The following is a 24423-nucleotide window of genomic DNA, read 5'->3' as shown; positions in this document are numbered from 1 at the left end:
AATATTAACGAACCTTAACCTTCTTCATAAATCAAAACCAATCATTAACTCGCTCTTTCTTCCTTCCTTTTTCTCTAGAAATCAATTGAAAGTTATAGTAGTAGTAAAGTTGGGTCCGTGGCATTTTGCACCCTTAATGTGTGCTCTTTTTTTCAACTTGCACCCTATTCTATTTTTTTTTATGATTTAAACCCCAATCTCTTTATTTCCTTGCAAAACAATAAATTCACCCTTTTTATAAATTTACCATGAGGGCAAAATAGGAATACAAATAATATATCTTTTTTTCCTTCAATTTATTTATTTTATTAGAACTGCAACAACAATAAATTTTATTTTCAAAGCTCTTTTTTTATTTTTTTTATTTTAAGTGATATTTCTCTATCAATAGTTGCTAAACATTTGGAGTTCTTATTGTTACAAGTTTGTCGTTTTTCCTTTATAATTTAATTACTACTAATTTATAAAGGAAAAACGACAAACTTGTAACAATAAGAACTCCAAATGTTTAGCAACTATTGATAGAGAAATATCACTTAAAATAAAATAAAAATAAAAAAAAAGAGCTTTGAAAATAAAATTTATTGTTGTTGCAGTTCTAATAAAATAAATAAATTGAAGGAAAAAAAGATATATTATTTGTATTCCTATTTTGCCCTCATGGTAAATTTATAAAAAGGGTGAATTTATTGTTTTGCAAGGAAATAAAGAGATTGGGGTTTAAATCATAAAAAAAAATAGAATAGGGTGCAAGTTGAAAAAAAGAGCACACATTAAGGGTGCAAAATGCCACGGACTCAGTAAAGTTAGTTCTCTTTTCCTTCCTTTTCTAACTAGTCTCCAGTACACAAAAAGATCTGTTAGGGAAACGTCACATAAATTAGGCTTCTGTAATTGTCAAAGCAGAGAAGATTTGGAGGTGGCAAATGAGCAGGTCGGATCATATATGGGCTGGTCAAAAACGGGTTAAATAAAAAAGAATAAAATATCCGATCAGCTCATATTTAACACGGATAAAAAATGGTTAACCGCCGGGTAATATGAAATTATGAATTATCCATCGCTTCATGAATATAATCAAGTGAGAATACAAGCTAAAAATCAAAATAAGGTTAGACTCCCAAGAAGCAAAAATCATGAAAAATACTTAACAAGCAACAAATATGTATTGATAATATAGATATTCATATTATCCATCTGAATTTTCATATTTGATCAGTTTTCAAATGTTGAAATGTGAACCTTGCCTTGGAAGAAGAAAAAGACTTTTTGATTTATGTGATACATGAGTTTAGTTAGTTCCTGTATTTGGATATTAGTGTACGGATACATGTATAGTTGAATGTACACGTATTCGAGGAAAAAGGAGGATGAATATAATTAAGTGATGATGCATGTACTAGATGTACGGATACATGTATAGTTGAATGTACACGTATTCGAGGAAAAAGGAGGATGAATATAATTAAGTGATGATGCATGTACTAGATGTACATGCTAGGATAGTCCCATAAATACCTAGGCATTATTGTCATATAATATGATAGAAGAAAAAATGTAGCATTTTAGCATGTTAAGTTGGTGGAAGGAAAATATTCCCCATTTTTCTTCAAATAGAATGATTGATTATGTAAGTCAAGTTGAGTGGAACAAAGAAGAATCGTTGCCTTACTTATCTTCAACCGAGAATTTGAATTACTTAAGTGTCCCCTCCTCTCCCGATTTTCCAACATATGGTATCAGAGCCATTTGTCTTAAGGAACCTGTGGATAACCCGAATTTTCAGATTGAGAATGAACATGAATGAGATTAGCTATTACAGCTATGAGAATGTTGTGCTAGAGAAGCGTCAGCTTGAAGAAACTGTAGTGGTAGGTGTGGAGCTACCAAAATTTAAAAGTGAAAAGCTTTTGAAGGATATTTTTTAGGGCAAGAAGCCTAACAAATGTGTCAACCTTGATGAAGTTGTTGCGTTTGAAGTAGCTGCACGATGAAGAATCTCGAGTAGAGAGGTAGCGAACGATATTGCTGCCATGAGAAAGATGGATATGAAAATCCACACTCATATTGATGAAGAGATGCCAAAGAATGTTTATTTTTATGAAACTTGAGATGAAGATGTTTATGATTATAAACATGAGAAAGCATGCTGTCGAATCTAACAACTCTAGCATTGATGAAAATTGAAAGAAGTGAATCCTGAAGAGATGGACACTTCTAAAATATTATCTATTGTTGTAGAATCTAAATAGATTTTTACAATAAATATGATAATTGAGAAAGTGATGAAAAAGAACTGCTCATCCTACTAAGAAATCTCCAAAAGGGGAGAGCAGTGGTGAAGAGGAAAGTTCTGATGAAACTGATGATGTGTCTTTTACGACACAATTAGTAAACATCTTCTGAGAAGATGAGGATCTTTAGAAGAATGATGAGATCACATAACGAATATGGTCTTGAGCTAGCTTTGCAAGCCAAGGCTGTGATCGACTCAAGAAGAAGAAAAAAAAAGAAGAAGAAGAAGAAGAAGAAGAAGAAGAAGAAGAAGAAGAAGAAGAAGAAGAAGAAGAAGAAGAAGAAGAAGGAGGAGGAGGAGGAGGAGGAGGAGGAGGAGGAGGAGGAGGAGGAGGAGGAGACAACTTAAAGGTTGAATACATGTATTCGAGGAAAAGGAGGATGAATATAATTAAGTGATGGTACATGTACTAGATGTACATGCTAGAATAGTCCCATAAATACCTAGGTACTATAGTTATATAATATGAGAGAAGAAAAAATGTAGCATTTTAGCAAGTTAAGTTGGTGGAAGGAAAATATTCCCCACTTTTCTTCAAATAGAATGATTGATTATGTAAGTCAAGTTGAGTGGAACAAAGAAGAATCGTTGCCTTACTTGTCTTCAACCGAGAATTTGAATTATTTGAGTGTCCCCTCCTCCTCCGATTTTCCAACATCAAAAAGTTAGTTATCCAACCCATATCTAATAATGGGTCAGATTAGATGTGTTAAGAGTCCCACATCGGTGGGTTAGACGGTATATGGTCTCCTTATATGGACTTGGACAGTCCTCCCCTCATGTGCTAGAGCTTTTGTGGCTGAGTTAGACTCATGATCTATTTCTTTACAAGATGATTACTGGTTTTTTTAATCATTTTGCCAGCCCGAGATAAGATATAGATTTAACAGTACTTTTCAAAATTAATACTCCTATTCAAAATAAGTACTCCCTTAAGTGGAAAAGAATATGAGAATGGTAATGTAAAGACAGAAGCGCGAATAACTATTTAAGTCTTTTGGTAGGTCAGTGGTCTCTCTCTTTCAGTAGAATCGTCACTCAGATATTTTTCCTTGTTAGGCAAACTTGTGTGCCACTGTTAGTTGTTGGTGATTTTAGTGCATGCATGCCTGGCCATTAAGGCCAGATTTTACCTGAACAGGCAAGCTCCAAATATATATATATATATATATATATATATATATATATATATATCATGGGGCTAGAATTGTCAAGTTCAGGCTGTTCCACATATATGAAACAATTTTCTAACAAAATGAAGGCACATACGTAAGCTGAATTTTGCATTTCACCAAATTAAATTTTTATACTTAAGCTTACATGTTCCATTTTACACAATATTTTCAACTTAGAGATCTTATTTAGTTCTTTCCATTAATTAGAACACAAAGATAAATCCTTATAGCACTATACATATACAAACACACAGGAGCTAGCATACGACGCATTTGTATATGAATATATATTTAGTCTCACAGCTGCGGAAGGAGTTGAATACAATTCTCTCGCGGAATGCAAATAGCTTCCAAAGGCTTATCCTTATTCGAGGTTATTTTAGAATTGTAGCATGCATCCAGGTTATTTTCCTCTTCCACGCTTTTCCAGTCAAAACCCTGAACCAACGGGCCTAAAACCAATGCAACAGTGCGTAAGCCCATAGTGGCTCCAGGGCATGCTCTTCTCCCCATTCCAAAGGGTACAAATTTATAATTGAACCCTTCTTTTTCCCCTTCCATAGCCTCAAATCGCTCCGGCTTAAACTTTTCTGGCTCGTACCATAACTCGGGGTCCCTATGAATGGCCCAAGCATTAACCATCAGGATCGTATGTTTTGGTACATCGTAGCCTCCAATGGTACAATCTTCTAATGAATAGTGAGGCAATAGAAGTGGTACTGGAGGGTACAATCTCAACGTCTCATTGATAACACATTGCAAATAAGGAAGCTTAGTGAGATCAGATTCGTTTAGCAAGCTCTCGTTTCCCACTTTGCTATCAATCTCAGCTCTCAGCTTGTGAAATGCCTCAGGATGAGCTAAAAGAAGTCGCATCGCCCATTGAATAGTCATTGATGTTGTTTCTGTTCCCGCAACGAACAAAGCCTGAAGTACCCCAGAGACGTTTATTAGTATAAGAATCATGTTAATTCTAGGTTTCTTAGTTATGGTAGTAATTTAATTAATAGACTTACAATATAAAAGAATTTATACACCATCATATTACCTAATAGGTAATTAAAGATAACCGTCTATGTATGAGGAATTAGTAACACAGAAGATAAGATATTTCCTAGCTACATCAAGGATAAGAACACATCATCGTAAAATACCTATGTATAAATTGTCAATCTTGGTAATTGCACGGATGGTCACTTAAATTTTACTTTATTTAATCAAATTAAAGTCACTAATTTACTCTTTGTAACGAAAAACCCACTCAACTTTTCATAAATATCACATAAATTCACGAAACAACTTTTTGTAATTAAAAAATTACTCAAATTTGCGTAAGTATTACCAAAAATGTCTACTTTATTTTCTCTTAGGGACTTTATGTGATAACTGCAAAACTAAGTAACTTTTCTATTAGAAAAAATATTTTAGGTTATTTACTTAAATAGTGATTCTTTTGTTACAAAAATAGTTTAGCACATCAGAACAATAAAATAAAAGTTGGAGTAATCATCATGAAATTAACCCCGTCGGTTTGTAATTTGTGTATGTTAGTTAAATTCAACTGTGATAGGTGTTTGTTGCAAACAGGAATGGCAATTTTTCTAACATGACATGATGACAATGCTCACAACTACTGTTACCACCAAATCCAGAATCATTATGAACGAATGCGTAGCCAGTTTTCATTTCCATCCCAAAAAACACGTCAGCGACGTTAGTACTTATAAGGGTACATGCGACTTCGAGGAATATATTTCTTGGTAGTAGTAAAAGTATGAGCCAAAACAAGGAAATATTAGTAATTAAGTATCAACTTAATGCCAAAGTTTGAGAAAACGTACGTACGTACCAGTAGAATACTTTTAATGAGATCATCTGTGTAGAATTCAGGTTCAGATTCTTGAAGACACAAGAGTTTCTCAACCAGCGTCGTCTTCTTTCCCTTAGCACAACTATGTCGAAGTTCGTCAAGTAATCTGCTCAAGAATTCATTTCTCTTCGTGTTCGTTAAGTTCATCTTTTTCTCAATCCCTTGGTACTCAATCCATTTCAACACTGGCAAGAAATCACACATGTTCAAAATCGACAAGTTTGCAGTAAAAAAAAACCTTATCTCTTCAATTAAGTTTTTGCCCTTCTCGGTTCCAATATCTTCCTCACTTACACAACATTTTCCAGTACCAATTCGCATCATAACATTAAACACAAAGGTAAAAATGCAACAGCTCAAGTTAACTCTGATTCCTCCACGTGTACTTTTTTTACCGGCTTTAAACAAAGATCGAATTAAAATCGAAACTTCTTCGTCCCGAATTAAAGAAGACTTTTGAAGACTGTTTGAAGAAAAGAGTTCAATAGCCGTTTGACGGCGGAGAACTCTCCATAGATGGCCATACGGTGCCCAAAACATAGCAGTATAGTTAAAAGAAAGCCGGTCTCCTAGCATGCTACGTGGCCGGTTCGCAAATAGTACGTCGTTTTTTGTGAAGCATTCTTCCACAGCCGATGGAGAAGACACAACAAGCAAATTTCTACAACCGAACCGGAGATATAAAACCGGTCCATATTTAGTTGATAAGGAGGTAAATGTTTGCTGAAGTGAATTTTTTGTAAGGTAAAGATGGCCGATTATTGGGAGAGACAAAGGACTAGGTGGTAAATGTTTTCTGGGATGAAGCAAGTGTTTTACTAATAAAATTACGAGGAAAAATAGAAGGATAGCTAGGTAGCAGTAAGAGGAATTAGAATACAAGTTCTGCATGGCTGAAATATATAACTTGAAGAATGCTTTTTTTTTTTTTTTTTCGAACTTGAAAATGCTTGAGCTTAGAAAGTCTTTGAGAACTCATTGCTGCTTAGCCCTTTTTTTATATAGACGACATTCGCCCTTCAATGTATAATGTTATATTGCTGGTTTTTAGGGATCATGTGAAACACAATTGAATTGTGAAACTCGTTAGAATATGGAAAGGATAATGTGAAACTTATGTAAGTTGTGAATTGTGGTACTCATTTAACGGTAATTGGTTTTGTGTGAGGAATTGTAAAATTCAGAAAAGTAGAAAGATCAGCAGCAGTTATAAATATTACTGTAATTTTTTGGGTCACAAACTAGTTCTTTTAACCTTCCTCTAATTGACTCATTCTCCTAGATGTCCTTAGAATACTTTAGATCCATAATACTGTAACTTGACTAACTCATTTTGAGACATTATCTAAGATTACTTTTAATTACTACTATGAACATATTCATAGTTTAAATTTGGAGGGTTAATGGTCTAACTGCTTATTGGATCGCCCTTGGTGGAAAGAGGTATGCTCGCGGCAATTACTCATCTCTAGATAACTTCTCCGGTTCATTTATCTCAAGTTTGTGGGCCTGACTGTGGAAATTGCAGGGGACAGTAGCCCCTTGCGGTTGGATGAAGCAAGGGTTGGCGACAGTCGTATGTTTTCTTCCCTTGAGGATTTCCTACTTAAAACTGTGTGTTGTTTATTTTCGATGTTATTGCTTTCATATATTGTTGTTTCATAACATTTTTGTTGTATCATACTACCTCCCAAATTCTTAGAAACTTATCCGAACTCGGTGAAACTTATCCGCATCGGTATTTATACCAATCTAATGAATATATATGTTTACATAGACTCCAACTACTTAACCACAATTAATTAATACACATTTTCACCTTAAGTTATGACGCAACATAGTAAATTAGTATGATTTGGTATAAACACAAGGTGCGAGTAAATTTTTACCAAAATCCTTGTATATATCTATGTTGTATTTGTTTCACTCCTATTTAAAGGTGTACATGGACAGGAAGTGAATAGATCAACTAATTTGCAGATTGAAGGTCTCGTGCGTTTACATATGGGAATTAAGTGCAGAGATTGAATAAGATCAAATAATTAGATGGGTCTCGATCGTGTGTGCTCTTCGCATTGCTAAAGATGCTAACCCTACCAATAAAGTGTAGTCCTGCACGTTAGCAAGTGAGCCACAACAAACACGAAATACATGCAATTTTAATTGAATATTACTTATAAAATAAATTACAATCGTCAATTATACAGTATACTAGCACTAATTGGATTACACATTCTCTCAACCCGCACGGCTGCACATAATTAGACGTCATTCATGACGATCGGAAGAGTTGAATAGTAATATATAGCAGAGAGTATTCATAATTCTAGCTTGAATTTTCCTCTTAAAATTAAGAATTTGAATACCTGATCAAACAGACACAGTTCTGAGGTGGCCTTCGTCTCGAATTTTATTAAAAAAAAATGAATCTGAGGACCTATATAGTTTCTAAGTTCGTAGAAGATTTGAAGAAACCGGGTATATATGAGAACAACCAAAAGAAGTTGGCTTTTGCAAAATACTTGATCTTTTTCCACATGAAATTGCAAAAAAAACGTCTTTCAACAAGTTATTCACACAGCTTATGTATGTGGTGTTAAGATGTACTCCACTTAGAAATGAAGCATTAAAAGTTAGGGAGGTCAAGTGCCCAAATCAAATATTTAGTTGGTGTATGATGGAAAGAAACATTCATTTGATTGATCACGAAATTAAGATACATATATACCACCAAACAATATGTCCAGATGGATGGAATTTGTTCGTCTTTAATCAGAGATTTTCGATTCAAAATCTTAGAACACAAAAAATATAATGAGGCACGCGAATTATATTATACTGGAGAAATGTAATTACAAATTACTTTACTACTATATAGAAGAGTGAGTTAAGCCTATGAGATCGACATGTGTGCTTTCTTATAGTTAACTTATTTGTTGATGGCATTTTAGTCATTTTAAGTTGATAGTATTTTCTACTTATTCTACGTTTAACTTTGTGTTTTGCTTGGTGTCTCATACATGTCTATGTCATCATATCACGGGACCCGCAAAATATTCATGCACATCACAATCATCAATTACTCTTTATAGATGACTTTTTTTTTTTTAATACTATAAGATATTATTCAAATGAGCTAATCTAACTTTATTAAGTCATGGAAAATTATAATATGGGAACATACTCTAAATAGGAAAAAACTTAAGAAAAATATACATATATTTTGCAATAAATTTATGTATTTATTTTCTTCATGATAATAAAATTACAAGCATTAAATTATGTTCATATCACGGGACCCGCAAAATATTCATGCACAGCACAATCATCAATTACTCTTTATAGATGACATTTTTTTTTTTTTAATACTATAAGATATTATTCAAATGAGCTAATCTAACTATATTAAGTCATGGAAAATTATAATATGGGAAAATACTCTAAATAGGAAAAAACTCAAGAAAAATATACATATATTTGTAATAAATTTATGTATTTATTTTCTTCATGTTAATAAAATTACAAGCATTAAATTATGTTCATTTGCAATCAAAGTTCATTTTTCGGATATGAATGCCATTTATATTGATATAAATATACTTTTCTAATTACATGCATTTTTTAGCATAAAAAGTAAAATTGAAAGAAATTTCTATTACTAAGGAGTTTTTGCAACTGTAAAAAATAAACTACTCTTTTAGCTATAATTGAAAAGTTTAGTGGAAAATTCATTTATTTTATGCTTCTTAATACTTATTTCAATTTGGAAATATGAAGTTGAAGACAAAAACTTACAAACAAAATAAATTTGTATAACTTAACTAAAGGTACGTAATGTATTTATCTCTACCCACAATTAAAGGTAACAATAGTATAATAATCATAATTAATTATTATGCTCTTTACTTCAACTAATCACTGAATTATCGTAAATTAACATTATTTGATATAAACATTTTGTGAGAGTAAGTTTTTACCTCTAATATGTTTAACATAGTTTGGCTCAACCCAAAATTTTAGAAAGAAAATTAAAAAAAAAAATGTCATGATATTTGTGTAACTATAGAACTTTTGGAAACTTGTGTTCTTAATTATGGCCTAATATTTGTATGGCTACAAAAGCTTCTCATAAAAGTTAAAATGAGAAGTTTAAAGTTAATTATTTTCTTCAATTGTTTAAACTTAATTGTTATCAACATAAAAATATATCATTATTTCTAAAATAGATTAATTATAAATAAACAAAACATATTACAAGGAACACATTAATAAGTAAAAAACCACATATTGTTAGGCCCGTGCTAACACATGCAGTGGCATCTAGTACTAACTAGATGACCTATGCCCGTGCTGCGCACGGGCCCAACACTTCGGATTATAGTGTATCTATGTGTATGTAGTTATCTTTGAATAGTGATTATATATAATAGCAATATTTGAGCATCAGTTGATACTTTCAATTTTAATTTGATTAATTTAAAAGTGTAAAATACTTATTATTTTTTATCAAATTTGGATTTGGATAATTCTAATTCAATTTATTAAATTAACTTTACATGTTTAAAATGAAACAAAGTAGAAATTGATTTTCTATTTAAAAAAATGTAAATATTCTCGCTTTAGCTCATTTGACTTAATGAGATACTTTGGAAATTACATGAATATTATTTGATTTTTTAATATGGAGTGCATCTTTTTTTGGACATTATTAATTTGCACTATTTTTTTGCACATATATATATATATATACATACACTATGTTCAAAACAGGATTAATATAACATTGTAGTTTGTACTCCGTATCTAAAATTTTATTATATTAGTGTTTACTACGAATACAAAGTCTGCACTTTTTTTTTTTGACATTATTTATTTTTTTAATATGGGGTTCATTTTTTTTCAATATTGCTTGATTTTACTAATATGGGATTTACTTTTTTTTTTTATATTGCTTGATGTCGTTTAATATGGGGTCCACCCTTTAAGGGGTGCACTTTTTTTTTAACATTATTAGTTTGTACTATTTTTATGCATATAATATATATACATATACTATGTTCAAAACACAATTAATATAATATTATAGTTTGTGCTCCGTATCTAAAATTTTATTATATTAGTGTTTGCTCCGAATACAAAGCCTGCACTTTTTTTTTTAACATTATATTTTTTTTAATAAGGGGTTCACTTTTTTTTATATTGCTTGATTTTGTTAATATGGAGTCCACCTTTTTTTTTCCCCGTGAGTTTGGAGATGGTGGGTTCCACTTAATTTACTTCCTTTTTTTTTTTTAATATTGGTTGGCGTTTTTTTTCTTTTATTTTTTAATATTGGTTGGTCTTTAATATGGGGACCACACTTTTTTTTAATGCTTAATTGGTTGGTATTTTTTTTTTTTTTAATATTGGTTGGTGTTTAATATAGGGACCACACTTTTTTTTAAATGCTTAACGGACGACGAAGCATGGGACCATTTTACTTGTCACGTTATTTTTTACACAATTTTTTAAGGAAACGTCAATTAGAATTAGAATTTCACTAATTTACCTTATTAATTATTTGATCTCCATTTAATATTATTTTTACTTTTATGACATTAATCTCTTTTCACATTTATTAGAATAAGGAAAAAAATGAAAAAGTAATTAAATTTTATCTTATTTTAATATATAAGTATTTTAAGTATGTTGTTATACAATAATTTCATTTGCTCTCACTAATGGGTTGATACGCATGTGGCAATAAATCCATCATTATTGATTTAATTGTTTGATTTTCTAACCACTTTTATATTTTAAGTATGTTGTTGTACAATAATTTCATTTGCTCCCTCTAATGGGTTGATACGCATGTGGTAATGAATCCATCATTATGGATTTAATTTTTTGATTTTCTAAGCACTTTTTTTTTTAACATTATTTGTTTTTTTAATATGGAATTCACTTTTTTTTTTAATATTGCTTGATTTTTAATATGGGATCCACTTTGTTTACCCCCATGAGTTTGAATGTGGTGGGTTCAACTTTTTTTCCCATGAGTTTGCATGTGCCGGGTTCTACTTTTTTTTTTTAATATGAGTTTTTTTTTTGTATGTTGTTGTACAATAATTTATTTACTCCCGCTAATAGGTTGATACGCATATGACAATAAATTCATCATTATTGATTTAATTGTTTGATTTTCTAAGCACTTTTTTTTAACATTGTTTGTTTTTTTAATATGGAATTCACTTTTTTTTTTAATATTGCTTGATTTTGTTAATATGAGATCCACTTTTTTTTCCCCATGAGTTTGAATGTGGTGGGTTCTCCTTAATGGTTGGTGTTTAATATGGGGCCCATAAATTATTTTTTAATATGAGTTATTGATTATTGATTTAATTGTTTGTTTTTCTAAGCACTTTTTTTTTAACATTGTTTGCTTTTTTAATATGGGATTCACTTTTTTTTAATATTGCTTGATTTTGTTAATATGAGGTCCACTTTTTTTTCCCCATGAGTTTGAATGTGATGGGTTCTACTTTTTTTTTTTTTTTTTTTTTTTATTACTGGTTGGTGTTTAATATGGGGTCCACAATTTTTTTTTAATATGAGTTATTGTTTAATATATATGGTCACAATTTTATTTTTTAATATGAGTTGTTGTTTTTTAATAATAAATAATATATGAGCCCACCATTTTTTTAATAATAAATAATATATGGGCCCACCATTTATTTAATATATATGAGTCCGGTTGGGCCCACAAACGGACGACGAAAGGGGAGCCCAACCGGCTCTTCTATGTAGTACTAGACGGCCTATGCCCGTGCTGCGCACAGGCCCAACACTTTAGATTATAGTGCATTTATGTGTATGTAGTTGTTTTTGAATATTGATAATATATATATATATATATATATATATATATATATTATGTTCAAAACATGATTAATATAACATTGTAGTTTATGCTCCGTATCTAAAATTTTATTATATTAATGTTCGCTATGAACACAAAATCGGCAAATTTATTAATATTTTTTAAAAGAGAAGACTTGTTTAAAAGGAAACTATTTTCTTCTCTTTGAGATAAAACAATAGCAATATTTAAGCATCAGTTGATACTTTCAATTTTAATTTGATTAATTTAAAGGTGTAAAATACTTATTATTTTTTATCAAATTTTGATTTGGACAATTCTAATTCAAATTATTAAATTAATTTTACATGTTTAAAACGAAACAAAGTAGAAATTGATTTTTTATTTAAACGAAGAAATACTATTTTTTAATTTTTAGTAAATATTCTCGGTTTAGCTCATTTTACTTGTCATGTTGTCTTTTGCATGGTTTTTTAAGAAAACGTCGATTATAATTATAATTTGACTAATTTACCTTATTTATTATTTGATCTACATTTGATATATTTTTTTTTACGACATTAATTTATTTTCACGTTTATTAGAGTAAGAATAAAAATAAAAAAGTAATTAAATTCTATCTTATTTTAAAATATAAATATTTTAAGTATATTTATTTTAGTAAACATAACAAATAAATGACATGGCGGAATAGCAAATATAACAATTTAATATCTAGATTAGATCTCAGGCTAATATAAAAAAAAAATTGTATAGTTTGACTACTTAACCTTTTGAAGAAAAGCAATTTCATAGATTGACACGCACGAGGTAATGAATTCATCATTATTGACTTAATGAGATACATTGGAAATTACATGAATATTATTTGATTTTTTAATAGGGGGTGCACTTTTTTTTTTTTGACATTATTAATTTGCACTATTTTTATGTATATATATATATATATATATATATATATATATATATATATATATATATATATATATATATATATATGTGTGTGTGTTCAAAACACGATTAATATAACATTGTAGTTTGTACTCCATATCTAAAACTTTATTATATTAGTGTTTACTACGAATACAAAGTCTGCACTTTTTTTTTTATATATTACTTGATTTTGTTAATATGGGGTCCACTTTTTTTTACCGTGAGTTTGGAGATGGTGGGATCCACTTTTTTTTTTTTATATTGCTTGATGTCGTTTAGTATGGGGTCCACCCTTTATGGGGTGCACTTTTTGTTTTTGGACATTATTAGTTTGTACTATTTTTATGCATATAATATATATACATATACTATGTTCAAAACACGATTACTATAACATTGTAATTTGTGCTCCATATCTAAAACTTTATTATATTAGTGTTTGCTACAAATATAAAGTCTGCACTTCTTCTTTTTTTAACATTATATTTTTTTTTAATATGGGGTTCACTTTTTTTTTTGATATTGCTTGATTTTAATAATATGGGGTCCACTTTTTTTTTTTCCCCATGAGTTTGGAGATGGTGAGTTCCCTTTTTTTTCTTCCCTTTTTTTTATTGCTCGGTGTTATTTAGTATGGGGCCCACCCCCTTTTTTTAAGGGACAACGAACGATGAAGCATGGGTCTAAACCCATGCTTTATATAGTTTGTTTTTATATTGCTTGGTGTTGTTTAGTATGGGGCCCACCCTTTTGGACATTATTAGTTTGCACTATTTTTATGCATATAATATATAAACTATGTTCAAAACACGATTAATATAACATTGTAGTTTGTGCTCCGTATCTAAAACTTTATTATATTAGTGTTAGCTACGAATACAAAGTCTGCATTCTTTTTTTTTACATTGTTTGTTTTTTTAATATGAGATTCACTTTTTTTTTATATTGCTTGATTTTGTTAATATGGAGTCCACCTTTTTTTTTTCCCATGAGTTTGGAGATGGTGGGTTCCACTTTATTTACTTTTTTTTTTTTTTAAATATTGGTTGGTGTTTTTTTTTTTTAATATTGGTTGGTGTTTAATATGGGGACCACACTTTTTTTTTAAATGCTTAATTGGTTGGCGTTTTTTTGAATTTTTTAATATTGGTTGGTGTTTAATATGGGGACCACACTTTTTTTTTTAAAGTATTTTAAGTATGTTGTTGTACAATAATTCCATTTGCTCCCTCTAATAGGTTGATACGCATGTGGCAATGAATCCATCAGGCTATATGGGCCCACAATATTTTTTTTCAAAAATTGGAAAACGGATATATATGTATAAGTATTTTAAGTATGTTGTTGTACAATAATTTCATTTTCTCCCACTAATGGGTTGATACGCATGTGGCAATAAATCCATCATTATTGATTTAATTGTTTAATTTTCTAAGCATTTTTGTATTTTAAGTATGTTGTTGTACAATAATTTCATTTGCTCCCACTAATGGGTTGATGCGCATGTGGCAATAAATTCATCATTATTGATTTAATTGTTTGATTTTCTAAGCATTTTTGTATTTTAAGTATGTTGTTGTACAATAATTTCATTTGCTCCCTCTAATGGGTTGATACGCATGTGGCAATGAATCCATCATTATTGATTTAATTGTTTGATTTTCTAAGCACTTTTTGTTTTTAACATTGTTTGTTTTTTAATATGGGATTCACTTTTCTTTTTTTTAAATATTGCTTGATTTTGTTAATATGGGATCCACTTTTTTTTTCCGTGAGTTTGGATGTGGTGGGTTCCACTTTTTTTTTTTTTTTTTAATTACTGGTTGGTGTTTAATATGAGGTCCACAATTTTTTTTTTTAATATTAGTAGTTGTTTAAAATATGTGGGCCATAATTTTTTTTTAAATATTAGTAGTTATTTTTAAATATTAGTAGTTGTTTAAAATATGTGGGCCCACAATTTTTTTGGGGCCCACAAACGGACGACGAAACCTGACGACGAAGAAGTGAGGAAACTCCGTTGTTGTACAATAATTTCATTTGCTCCCACTAATGGGTTGATACGCATGTGACAATAAATCCATCATTATTGATTTAATTATTTAATTTCTAAGCATTTTTGTATTTTAAGTATGTTGCTGTACAATAATTTCATTTGCTTCCTCTAATGGGTTGATACGCATGTGGCAATGAATCCATCATTATTGATTTAATTGTTTGATTTTCTAAGCACTTTTTTTTTAACATTGTTTGTTTTTTAATATGGGATTCATTTTTTTTTAAATATTGTTTGATTTTGTTAATATGGGATTCATTTTTTTTTCCCGTGAGTTTGGATGTGGTGGATTTCACTTTTTTTTTTTTTAAATATTAGTAGTTGTTTAAAATATGTGGACCCATAATTTTTTTTAGGGCCCACAAACGGAGGACGAAACCTGAGGACGAAGAAGTGAGGAAACTCACTCTTCTAAATAGTTAGAATATATATAGAAAAGCTCATGTGATCTTACAATAAAACTCAAAACTAAAATAAAAAATCAAGTAAGGGAAGGTTCCAAATTTATTCTGGTTAATAATTAGGAAATAAAAGAGAAACTCTTGCATAACTTTAATAGAATATTTTCTCATGTACATAGACATCTTCTCGGAGTTCACATGCTCCTAATTGGGTACCAAATATAATTTGTTAGATTCTTAGCTAGCCATGTCCCCCCACAGATTATTACGTTCATACCAAATATATAGTTTCACCGGTTCATAATAAGGGTTCGCTTAGCCGTTTTGTTTGATTCAAAACAAGTGTCAACTTACATATTCAAGAAGGATTCAATTTTTTTTTTCAAATTTACTCCAATTTTAATAAATGAGTTTTTTTATATAATCAAGAAACTATATTGATTAAATAGTAATTTTATCAAAATACATATTTTTTTTAGGAGTTAGCATTTTTTTTAAAAATGTACAAAATGCGAAAATAGATACTTATTTTGAGATGGAGGGAGCATAATTTCTCTGCAAATGTACTCGACACGGCTTGATTTGAATTTATTGAAGTAGTAATAGATTTCAAAAGTCGAATGATTAATGAGTAAGGAAAAAAGGAAGATCCATAAATGGAAATGATTGAGGCCACAAGCTCTTTAATTTCTGTCTTTACATGGTGTGCTCAATAAAGTGCACTTAAACCAATAAATACTCGCTAATCGCAATTTTACAGTTTTCAAGTAACTCGATTTTTTTTTACACTTGAATAATTAAAAAATAATAACTTTAACCAATAAAAATCCTTAAAAAAAGAAATTTCAAATTAAGAAATTTCTAAGTTCAGTATTTCAAGTGTAAAAGAAATTTCAAATTAAGAAAACTGTAAAGCCGAGAAGAAAATCCTTAAAAAAAAGAAATTTCTTAATTTGAAATTTCTTTTTTTAAGGATTTTTATTGGTTAAAGTTATTGTTTTTTAATTATTCAAGTGTAAAAAAAAAACCGAGTTACTTGAAAGCTGCAAAATTGCGATTAGCGAGTATTTATTGGTTTAAGTGCACATTTATAGTCTCATGTATATGCGTTTGCCTTATTTTTGCATTTTAAAAAAAATATTTTGTGATATATTTAGGGCTTGTTTGGCCATGAAAATTGTGAGTGTTTGAAAAATATAGTTTTTGTTTTCAAAACAACTGAAAAACTTGAAAAATACACTTTGAGTAAGTTTAAGTGTCTATCTGGTCACCTTATAAGTTTATATGCCTATCTTACAAAACATGTCAAGTTTAAGGGTCCATCTGGGTATTAAGCCTAAGAAGAATTAACAGTGTCAGGTTTAGGGGAATCTGTCTGTGCTTTTCCTTCGTCTTATTCAATCAGTTCCGTACCACCTGATGGAGGCTCGGACTTCAGAAGAAAAAAAGGAAGCTTTTAGTTTTTGCTTCTCGATGTTAAAAAGGTAAAGTAGACAAACTTGGCTTTTACTCTTCTAATTTCTATCCTAGTAAATAACATGGCACGCTGGATATATAATTAGCTTACAGTACCAATTCTTTATTAAGGTTAAAAGGACCAATTATATTAGCCAAAACCTTTAGGGGCAGTTTGGTTCAAGATATTAGGTTGATTATCCCGGTTTCAATTTTGGGACTAAAGTTATCTCATTTAGATTAGAGAATTATATAGGTTATAGTCGTGGTTTAATTCCAGAATTATAATTCCGAGATTATTATTCCACATGAAGTGTAGGATAAAATAATATACTACAATTGTTATATCCTATTTTTTATTTTATTTAATAAACCAAACATCAGATGCACTAAATAATTATATTTCATTAATCTGGTAATTATAATCCAATCAGTATTAATTCCGGGATAATTTGTTCCCCGACCAAACGACCCTTACTTTTTTATTTCACCCTTTGGTTTAAGTAATACTCAAAAAGGTAAGTGATAATGGTTTCAATTAGCATGAAACATGAAAGTTGATCTCGTTCCACTTCATTATTTAATTAACCTTATCTATAGTTTTAAAAACAATATTAGTAAGGCGTGTTAATCCCATGTCATCCTACTTTGTCAAAGCTGCATGCGTTGTTTCAGACATGTTGGCGCTATCTCTTGCAATCCGTCAGTTAGAAATACATATTTTTGTTAAAAATAATGATAACCCTAAAATATATAATAAAGATAAAATCAAACACACTAACTATGAGGTTTATCAGAAGAAGAAAATTTTGGAACTACAAGAACGTTCAACGTTTTCTTAGTAACCGACGAAGAGTATATTAATATTTTCACATTTAACACACTTTTTTTTCTGGCTATATTAATTTTTTCACATTTAACACACTTTTTTTTTCCTACTACTATATGTTGTTTCTTGTACTTCGATTATCTTAGTTATCTATGGTAGCTACTGTTTTTTTTTTTTTTTCCAGACTGCTTTATCGTGGCTTTTTCGCTTTCATTAGTTTTATTTTCATATTGCTTTGAACTGCTTGTCTTTATCTAACCTTTTTTTCGTCATGTTTTCTTTTGAGCCAAGGGTCTTTCGAAAACAGTCTCCCTACCTTCCAAGGTAGAGGTAAGATATGAGTATATTTTACCCTCCTCAGACCCTACATAGTGGGATTTCACACGTAATGTTGTTGTTGTAGTAATTTAACACACTTTTTGAATTATTTTTTTTAAGGTATAAACTCAAATTATTGGTCGTTGTATTATGACTTTGTGAGATACTGAGAATTGAGTGGCAACCTAGTGGCCGGTCGTTAGCCAATATGATATCAAAGGTTACATCAAAACCTTAGCCAAATTAAACAACTTGTTTGATAGAGAAATCATTTCTATCATTTCAAGTCTAATTACTGGACTTCAATATACATACGCAATTTCTTGGGTGATGTTTGATTTGATTTTAATAGTGAGAAAATTGATTAAGTTGATACTAATTGAATCATGAAAACCTCCACATACTTCCAACATCCAAAAGAAAAAAGAAAGTCCCTTATACTAACTTGTATACACAGGAAGGAAAAAAAAAAACTTGTATAAGGAAAAACTAAATAAATTCTTTCCCGATTTCTCTTGCTTAAATCCACCACAAGAGTCTGAGCAGGGGCGGAGGCAGAGTATCGCTTACGGGTTCAGACAAACCCAATAATTTTTGCGGAGATAGATTATCGCTTTCGGGTTTGGACGAACAATAATTTTTGCTTAAATTATGTATTTATATTAGAAAATTCATTAAACATGTATAAATATTTAACGTGAACCCACTAACCTAGACAAACTATTAGTTCGATGGCAATTCAGAACCCATTAACTTTAAATCTTGACTCTGCCTTGAAATTTGAGTACAGGAGAAGAAAGGGAACAGCATAATCTAAATTAAAGTCTCAAAAGGGAGAACTAAAATTTCCTCAAAGTGCTGAAAACATGAAACAAAAAGCAAATCCCTTATTTACAAAATTATATCTTACAAAACTAAAAGGAGAAATAATTACTATATAACTACTACAAGCAATAAAGTAACACACACCACCAAAGGATGTGGTGCACCAAATAGGACTGCTTCTTCCTTAATCAGAGGTGCCGGATTAGAGTCATGAGTGTAAAAAAATCTTTGGTAGTTAGCGCTTTTCCAGAATAGGCCCTAGAAGGCGCAAATCCCCATTTAGTCGGGCTTCAATGTGAATAGCGAACACGGATGCGAAACAAAAACAAAACAAAAAAAAAAGGTAGGGTAACACACTCCTCCAAAGTTTTTTAAAAAACAGCACACCTAACTATCAGATGTGCGATTGATGTACGAAGTTCCGTGATCATCATTTCATTCGCATCAAAAAATCAACAATCTCCAAAATAACATCACATCACTAAGTGAAACATCAAGAACCCAAAGTCCAAAATGGTTGTCAACGATTATGAAGAGGGTCAGACTCATTAGGAACTCTCCTTTTACTTGGAAAAAACACATCAATTGAGTGCCTCATCATCTTCCAATTGTGTGTCTGCTTTTGTTCTTCCTCTGATTGTTTCTGCATTGATTTCTTCTTTAAGCCAACGACCATTGTGTTGTTTTTAGCTGCAGATGCGAACAACAAAAATAGAAAAACCAGCATTACTAGCATTTGCACATGACCTACTGGTAGAGGCTGCTTAATATGCATTATGCTGTTGAAAACAGAGACTAAAAGAAAGGCACAGAGCTTTATTTTAAGGAAGCACCCACAAAGAGGAAGGGTGAAAAACGGGAAGAGCTTTAGTTTGTTAAATGAATAGCAAAGGAAGGAAAGTTGAGGGAGAAAAAAGACAGGAGCTGAGGAGTAGTAAGTACAGAATTTACCTTCTGTACATTAATAATGTAAAACCTTTTTTACACTATCAGCCACAAGGTATTTAAAAGTGGAGTCGTGATTTAAATTTAAATTTATGAGTTCTAAATTTTAAGATAACGATATTAAGTGTCTTTGTTTTGAATATAATGATTTTTTTAATACAAACACAATGTTGGTACTAGATTCGGTCAAACTAATACCTAGTTTAATTTCTAGCTTTGCCTATGAAAGGTAACTGCAAAGAACAACACATAATATACCACAAAAATGGTGTGATGAGATGATTAATTTCCCTCCACAATTAACTAGAGAACAAATTCGAGCTCTGACAACAGAAAATTTGTTGGTAAAGAGCGCATATATGAACCTAGCAAATGCGATTCGAATTAGTCAAGCCAACTATGAGTTTCAAATACCAGATAGTTAAATGAAAACACATTTTAATAGCTAGTTGAGATTAACTAATATATAAGGCATATAATCTATTAAAAATTGTTAAAATATACTAAGTGCCGCTTTTTACGCTAATAAATTTATGTTAAGTTCATTGAGTGGTATAACTCCGCACAAGGGAGACAACACACGATGGGAAGGCTTTCCTTATGTTTTCTTTACTTTATGATAAAGGCCAAATATGTATTACTATATTCTTTGTGCTTCACGAGAAGTTCTTTTTATAAATTTTTGGCCTCTCTCGCTTTCAGTCCTTTAAAATAAGGCCAAAATTACGTATGAAATAATATGCTAACAAAGCATGGCTTCTAGTGCTTTAACTTTGTCTGTTTTGGAAGGTAGTCAATTTATACTTTTTATAGCTTACTTCTGTAATGGTCAGATATTGTACTACTAATCCTATATATACTCCTCAAACGATGCGAAAAGTTACGTAGAAAATCAAAGTCTTGAATCTTTTATGATGAGAGCTCTGAAATCTTCAGTGTCACAGTATCAATTGATCTGTTTTTTCTTCTTTTTACTCTTTCTTCCGTGAAATATTTATTTAAGTTATAATATGTCCATGTAAATTTGGATCCAGATTTGGGTAAAAAAGGATCTGATTGTGTGAATAATCTGCACATACATGTACAGAATTCGAGTGGTCAAATCGCTGCCAGAAGGAATCGTTATGTGCCAATTAAGCTTGACATTAAACTTGAGAGTACAACTAATTTTAACTTGGAAAAAAATCTCTGAACGTGAACTAAAGAGATACAATTCCCCAAGTTGAGGTCCTCATTATTTTGAGTAGCAAATTTATAAGCCTAGTGGGACCAATTATGGAAACGAACATGGTTTTTTGTTTAAAAAAAAAAGGAAAAGGGTCAATACCCGTGTACTATTAAAAAAATGTTAAATATACCCCTCGTTATACTTTGGGTCCAAATATACTTTTCTCGTTATACTTTGGGTCCAAATATACCCCTTTGTTATATTTTGGGTTCAAATATACCCCTACTCCGTTAAAATTGTCTAAAGTGACATGAAATCTGACATGGCGCTGACAACTTGGTGAGGTGGACATCACATAGCATGGCCACCTCACCACCCTAACCCATTTACCCCTCTTTTCCCCTTCTTCTTCCATCGCTACCATCTCATCCCTCTTCACAACCTTTGCCACCAATAGCATCACCACACCACCATCTCCACCTTTTCACAGCGTGTCCAAAATATGTCAATTGCAATTGTCTGAAATCCGAGACTCCGAGTATCATTTTTTTGTCGGATTGCCCTTCAAACGGACTGGTCTGTAATTTTTGCCCTCGTATATGTGGTCTCTAATTGCCCTACTTATTTAATGAAAGTATATCTATTTGTGAGGCATAATTTCTGTATATCTGTTTCGTAAGGCATAATTTATGTAACATTTTTATCTTCATAAATTGAGGTTTTGCCTCGCTCGAATTTGATAGGAACTAAGTTATGCGGCATAAGTTTTGTAATATTTTTCAGATTATGTTGAGTGTTGAAAGTTTTGTCTTGTCCGACATATTTGTGTGGACGTTATGATACATATGCCGAAACTAAACGTAAATTACGCCGAGCGAAATCTAAAATTATGTCGTTTTTCAAAGTATGTTGAGTGTTAAAAGTTTTATCTTGTCCGGCATAATTTGTGTGTATATTAGATGCATATGCAGATGTTAAACTAAACTATGCCTTGCGAAATCTAAATATGCCGTGCAAACAATGTTGGGCAAAATTAATAATCAAAATTTGAGAGACAAAAATTAAAGACCACCCCGAAATAGGTTTAGGGTCATTTTGTGCAAATGACCCTTCGAGTATTTACCTCAGGAATTTCAAGTCGTCCTTCGGCTCGTATAGGGCTGGTGAAGAAATGGGCCTATTTCAAATCATAGACCGATCATTTTTTTGTGCGGATTGTCCTTCTTCAATATGTCGTGCCAAATAATCAAAGCAAAGAGCTAAGATGTAGTTAATACTCCAATGCATATATATGATCAAAAGTATGATTAAAGACAGCGACTAATATGTAGTTACATCATAATTTATTGTAGTAAATCTGCCCCATCCATTGATCTAAATGGAAGTGATAAAAACTGGGTTTGATGGATTCGGTGTTTTCTTTTTTTCTAAAGGGGAAGTGCTCAAATATTCTATGGTGATGTCACTGTTTAAGTTTATGTTCTTAAGTCAGTAAATTTTTACATGCTTACTCATTTCGGAACAATTACAAACATCCGGTGTTTGAAGTTAATTTAGATGAAGCCTAACTTTAGAAAAATTCATATCATTTTTTCTGAACTTCAACCATGTCATTTTTACTTGATTGCCTGAAGTTATTATGCATATATGATTGAAGTTCACCCAGTTTTGCTTGAACTTCATGCAAAAATGTTTGTTGAAACGTTAAGCTAGATAAAATCTAACTTCAAACACCGCATATCTAAAACTATTCGAAAGTGGATAAATATATAGAAAAAATTAAGAAAGTGGATACAAATTAAATAATAGTGTCCAAATATGATACTCGTGAATTTTTTACCTTAACGATGTTTTTCACTTTTTCACCTCGAATTCAGAATTAGCATGCCAAAATGTGAACAAATGTAATCTTATTGTCTAGATAAAGAAGGGAAAAGGACAGAAATGGCCATTCAGGTGAAACTTTTGGCACTTGATGGCTAGGAATCTTAAAAGTCATTTTTAGCCTTTTCAAAATAATTCCATTTTCTAGTCTTTTTCAAACTAATTTCAGCATATGTATATAAACTGTATCATTGTTGTGTGTGTATCACTACTGTTTATGTATATACAGAAAATGTATCATACATATAGAAATTATATCATTGTTGTATAGAATATGCATTACTACTATATATGTATAGAAAAAATATATCATACGTATAGAAATTGTATCATTATCGTATAGAATATGTATCCCCAAAGCATATGTATAGAAAATATGTCATTTTTGTATAATTTGTGTATAATAATATAATTAGAAAATGTACCATTGGTGCATAATCTTTGTTTAATAAATGTATACTTACTAATTATACACATATTATACGTGTTTTGAGATATTTCTTGAAGGCTCAATCAATGTATACTTACTAATTATACACGTATTATACATATTTTTGGATACTTTTGAAGGCTCAATATGAATATTTTTCGTGGATCTTTAGTGGCGACTTTTTGATCTTTTGGGGCAACTTTAGTCGCCACAAATATTCCTATTCTATTTGTAGCGAACCTTTTAGTGACGACTTTTTGATCTTAGTCTAATTTTTTCCTGTAGTGAATGAGTTGTTGGGCTAGCGTTTGATAATACTTTGGGCCCATGTTTCCAATGTCCAAACATGGGCCGAACAAATTTCTGATGGCCACTGCGTGTCCTTTTCCCAAGAAAGAAAGGGCAATTCTGCGAATTGTCCTTATTTTGGGGTGGTCTTTAAATTTTTCCCTTCGGCTAAAACCCATGAGTTCCAAGTTCGAACCCCACACAGTCAAATTTTTTTTAAAAATTCGTAAGACAGAGTTTAAATTTCGCTATGCCCCCACCGGCATACACTTGTGAAGGAATTACCAAAGTTATGCCGGACCCGACATACTTATGCCTTATGGGCAGACTTGGCATAAGTATGTCGGGTCCGGCATAACTTTGGTAATTTCTTCACAAGTTTATGCCGGGTCCGGCATAAAAGTTTGCCCATTAAAAGTATGCCCCCATCGGCATAAACTTGTTAAGGAATTACCAAAGTTATGCTGGACCCGGCATACTTATGTCAAGTATGCCCATAAGGCATGAGTATGACGGGTCCGACATAAATTTGGTAATTCCTAGTGTATGCCGGGTCCGGCATACATGCGACCCAAACCTTGTCTTGCAATTTTTTTTTTTAAATTTATACTTGAGCGGGAGTTCGAACTCAGAACCTCATGATTTCTGCGTGAACGCTCAGAGTTGCAATGCGAAGGACAAAAATTAA

General features: G+C 31.1%; 1 protein-coding gene across 1 annotated transcript; it reads right to left on the bottom strand.

Moving 5' to 3' along the window:
- Nucleotides 1–3768: 3768 nt before the first annotated feature.
- LOC132623306 (cytochrome P450 81C13-like) lies at nucleotides 3769–6586 on the bottom strand. Its single transcript, XM_060338043.1, has 2 exons — nucleotides 5321–6586; nucleotides 3769–4398 (listed from the first exon to the last, which is right to left on the bottom strand). The coding sequence occupies exons 1-2, from the start codon at nucleotides 6230–6232 to the stop codon at nucleotides 3769–3771; spliced, it is 1542 nt and encodes a 513-aa protein (XP_060194026.1). The 5' UTR covers nucleotides 6233–6586.
- Nucleotides 6587–24423: the final 17837 nt, after the last annotated feature.

Source organism: Lycium barbarum, chromosome 2 (assembly GCF_019175385.1).
Source record: "Lycium barbarum isolate Lr01 chromosome 2, ASM1917538v2, whole genome shotgun sequence".
NCBI classification, from domain to species: domain Eukaryota; kingdom Viridiplantae; phylum Streptophyta; class Magnoliopsida; order Solanales; family Solanaceae; genus Lycium; species Lycium barbarum.
The sequence above is the reverse complement of the archived record's forward strand: the minus strand, read 5'-3'. Positions and strand labels throughout refer to the sequence as shown.

Coding starts and splice junctions, on each gene's coding strand:
- LOC132623306 (XM_060338043.1), bottom strand. CDS start 6,232: ATGCAGAACTTGTATTCTAATTCCTCTTACTGCTACCTAGCTATCCTT. Junction 4,399..5,320: donor TCATTAAAAGTATTCTACTG/GTACGTACGTAC, acceptor GGGGTACTTCAG/GCTTTGTTCGTTGCGGGAAC.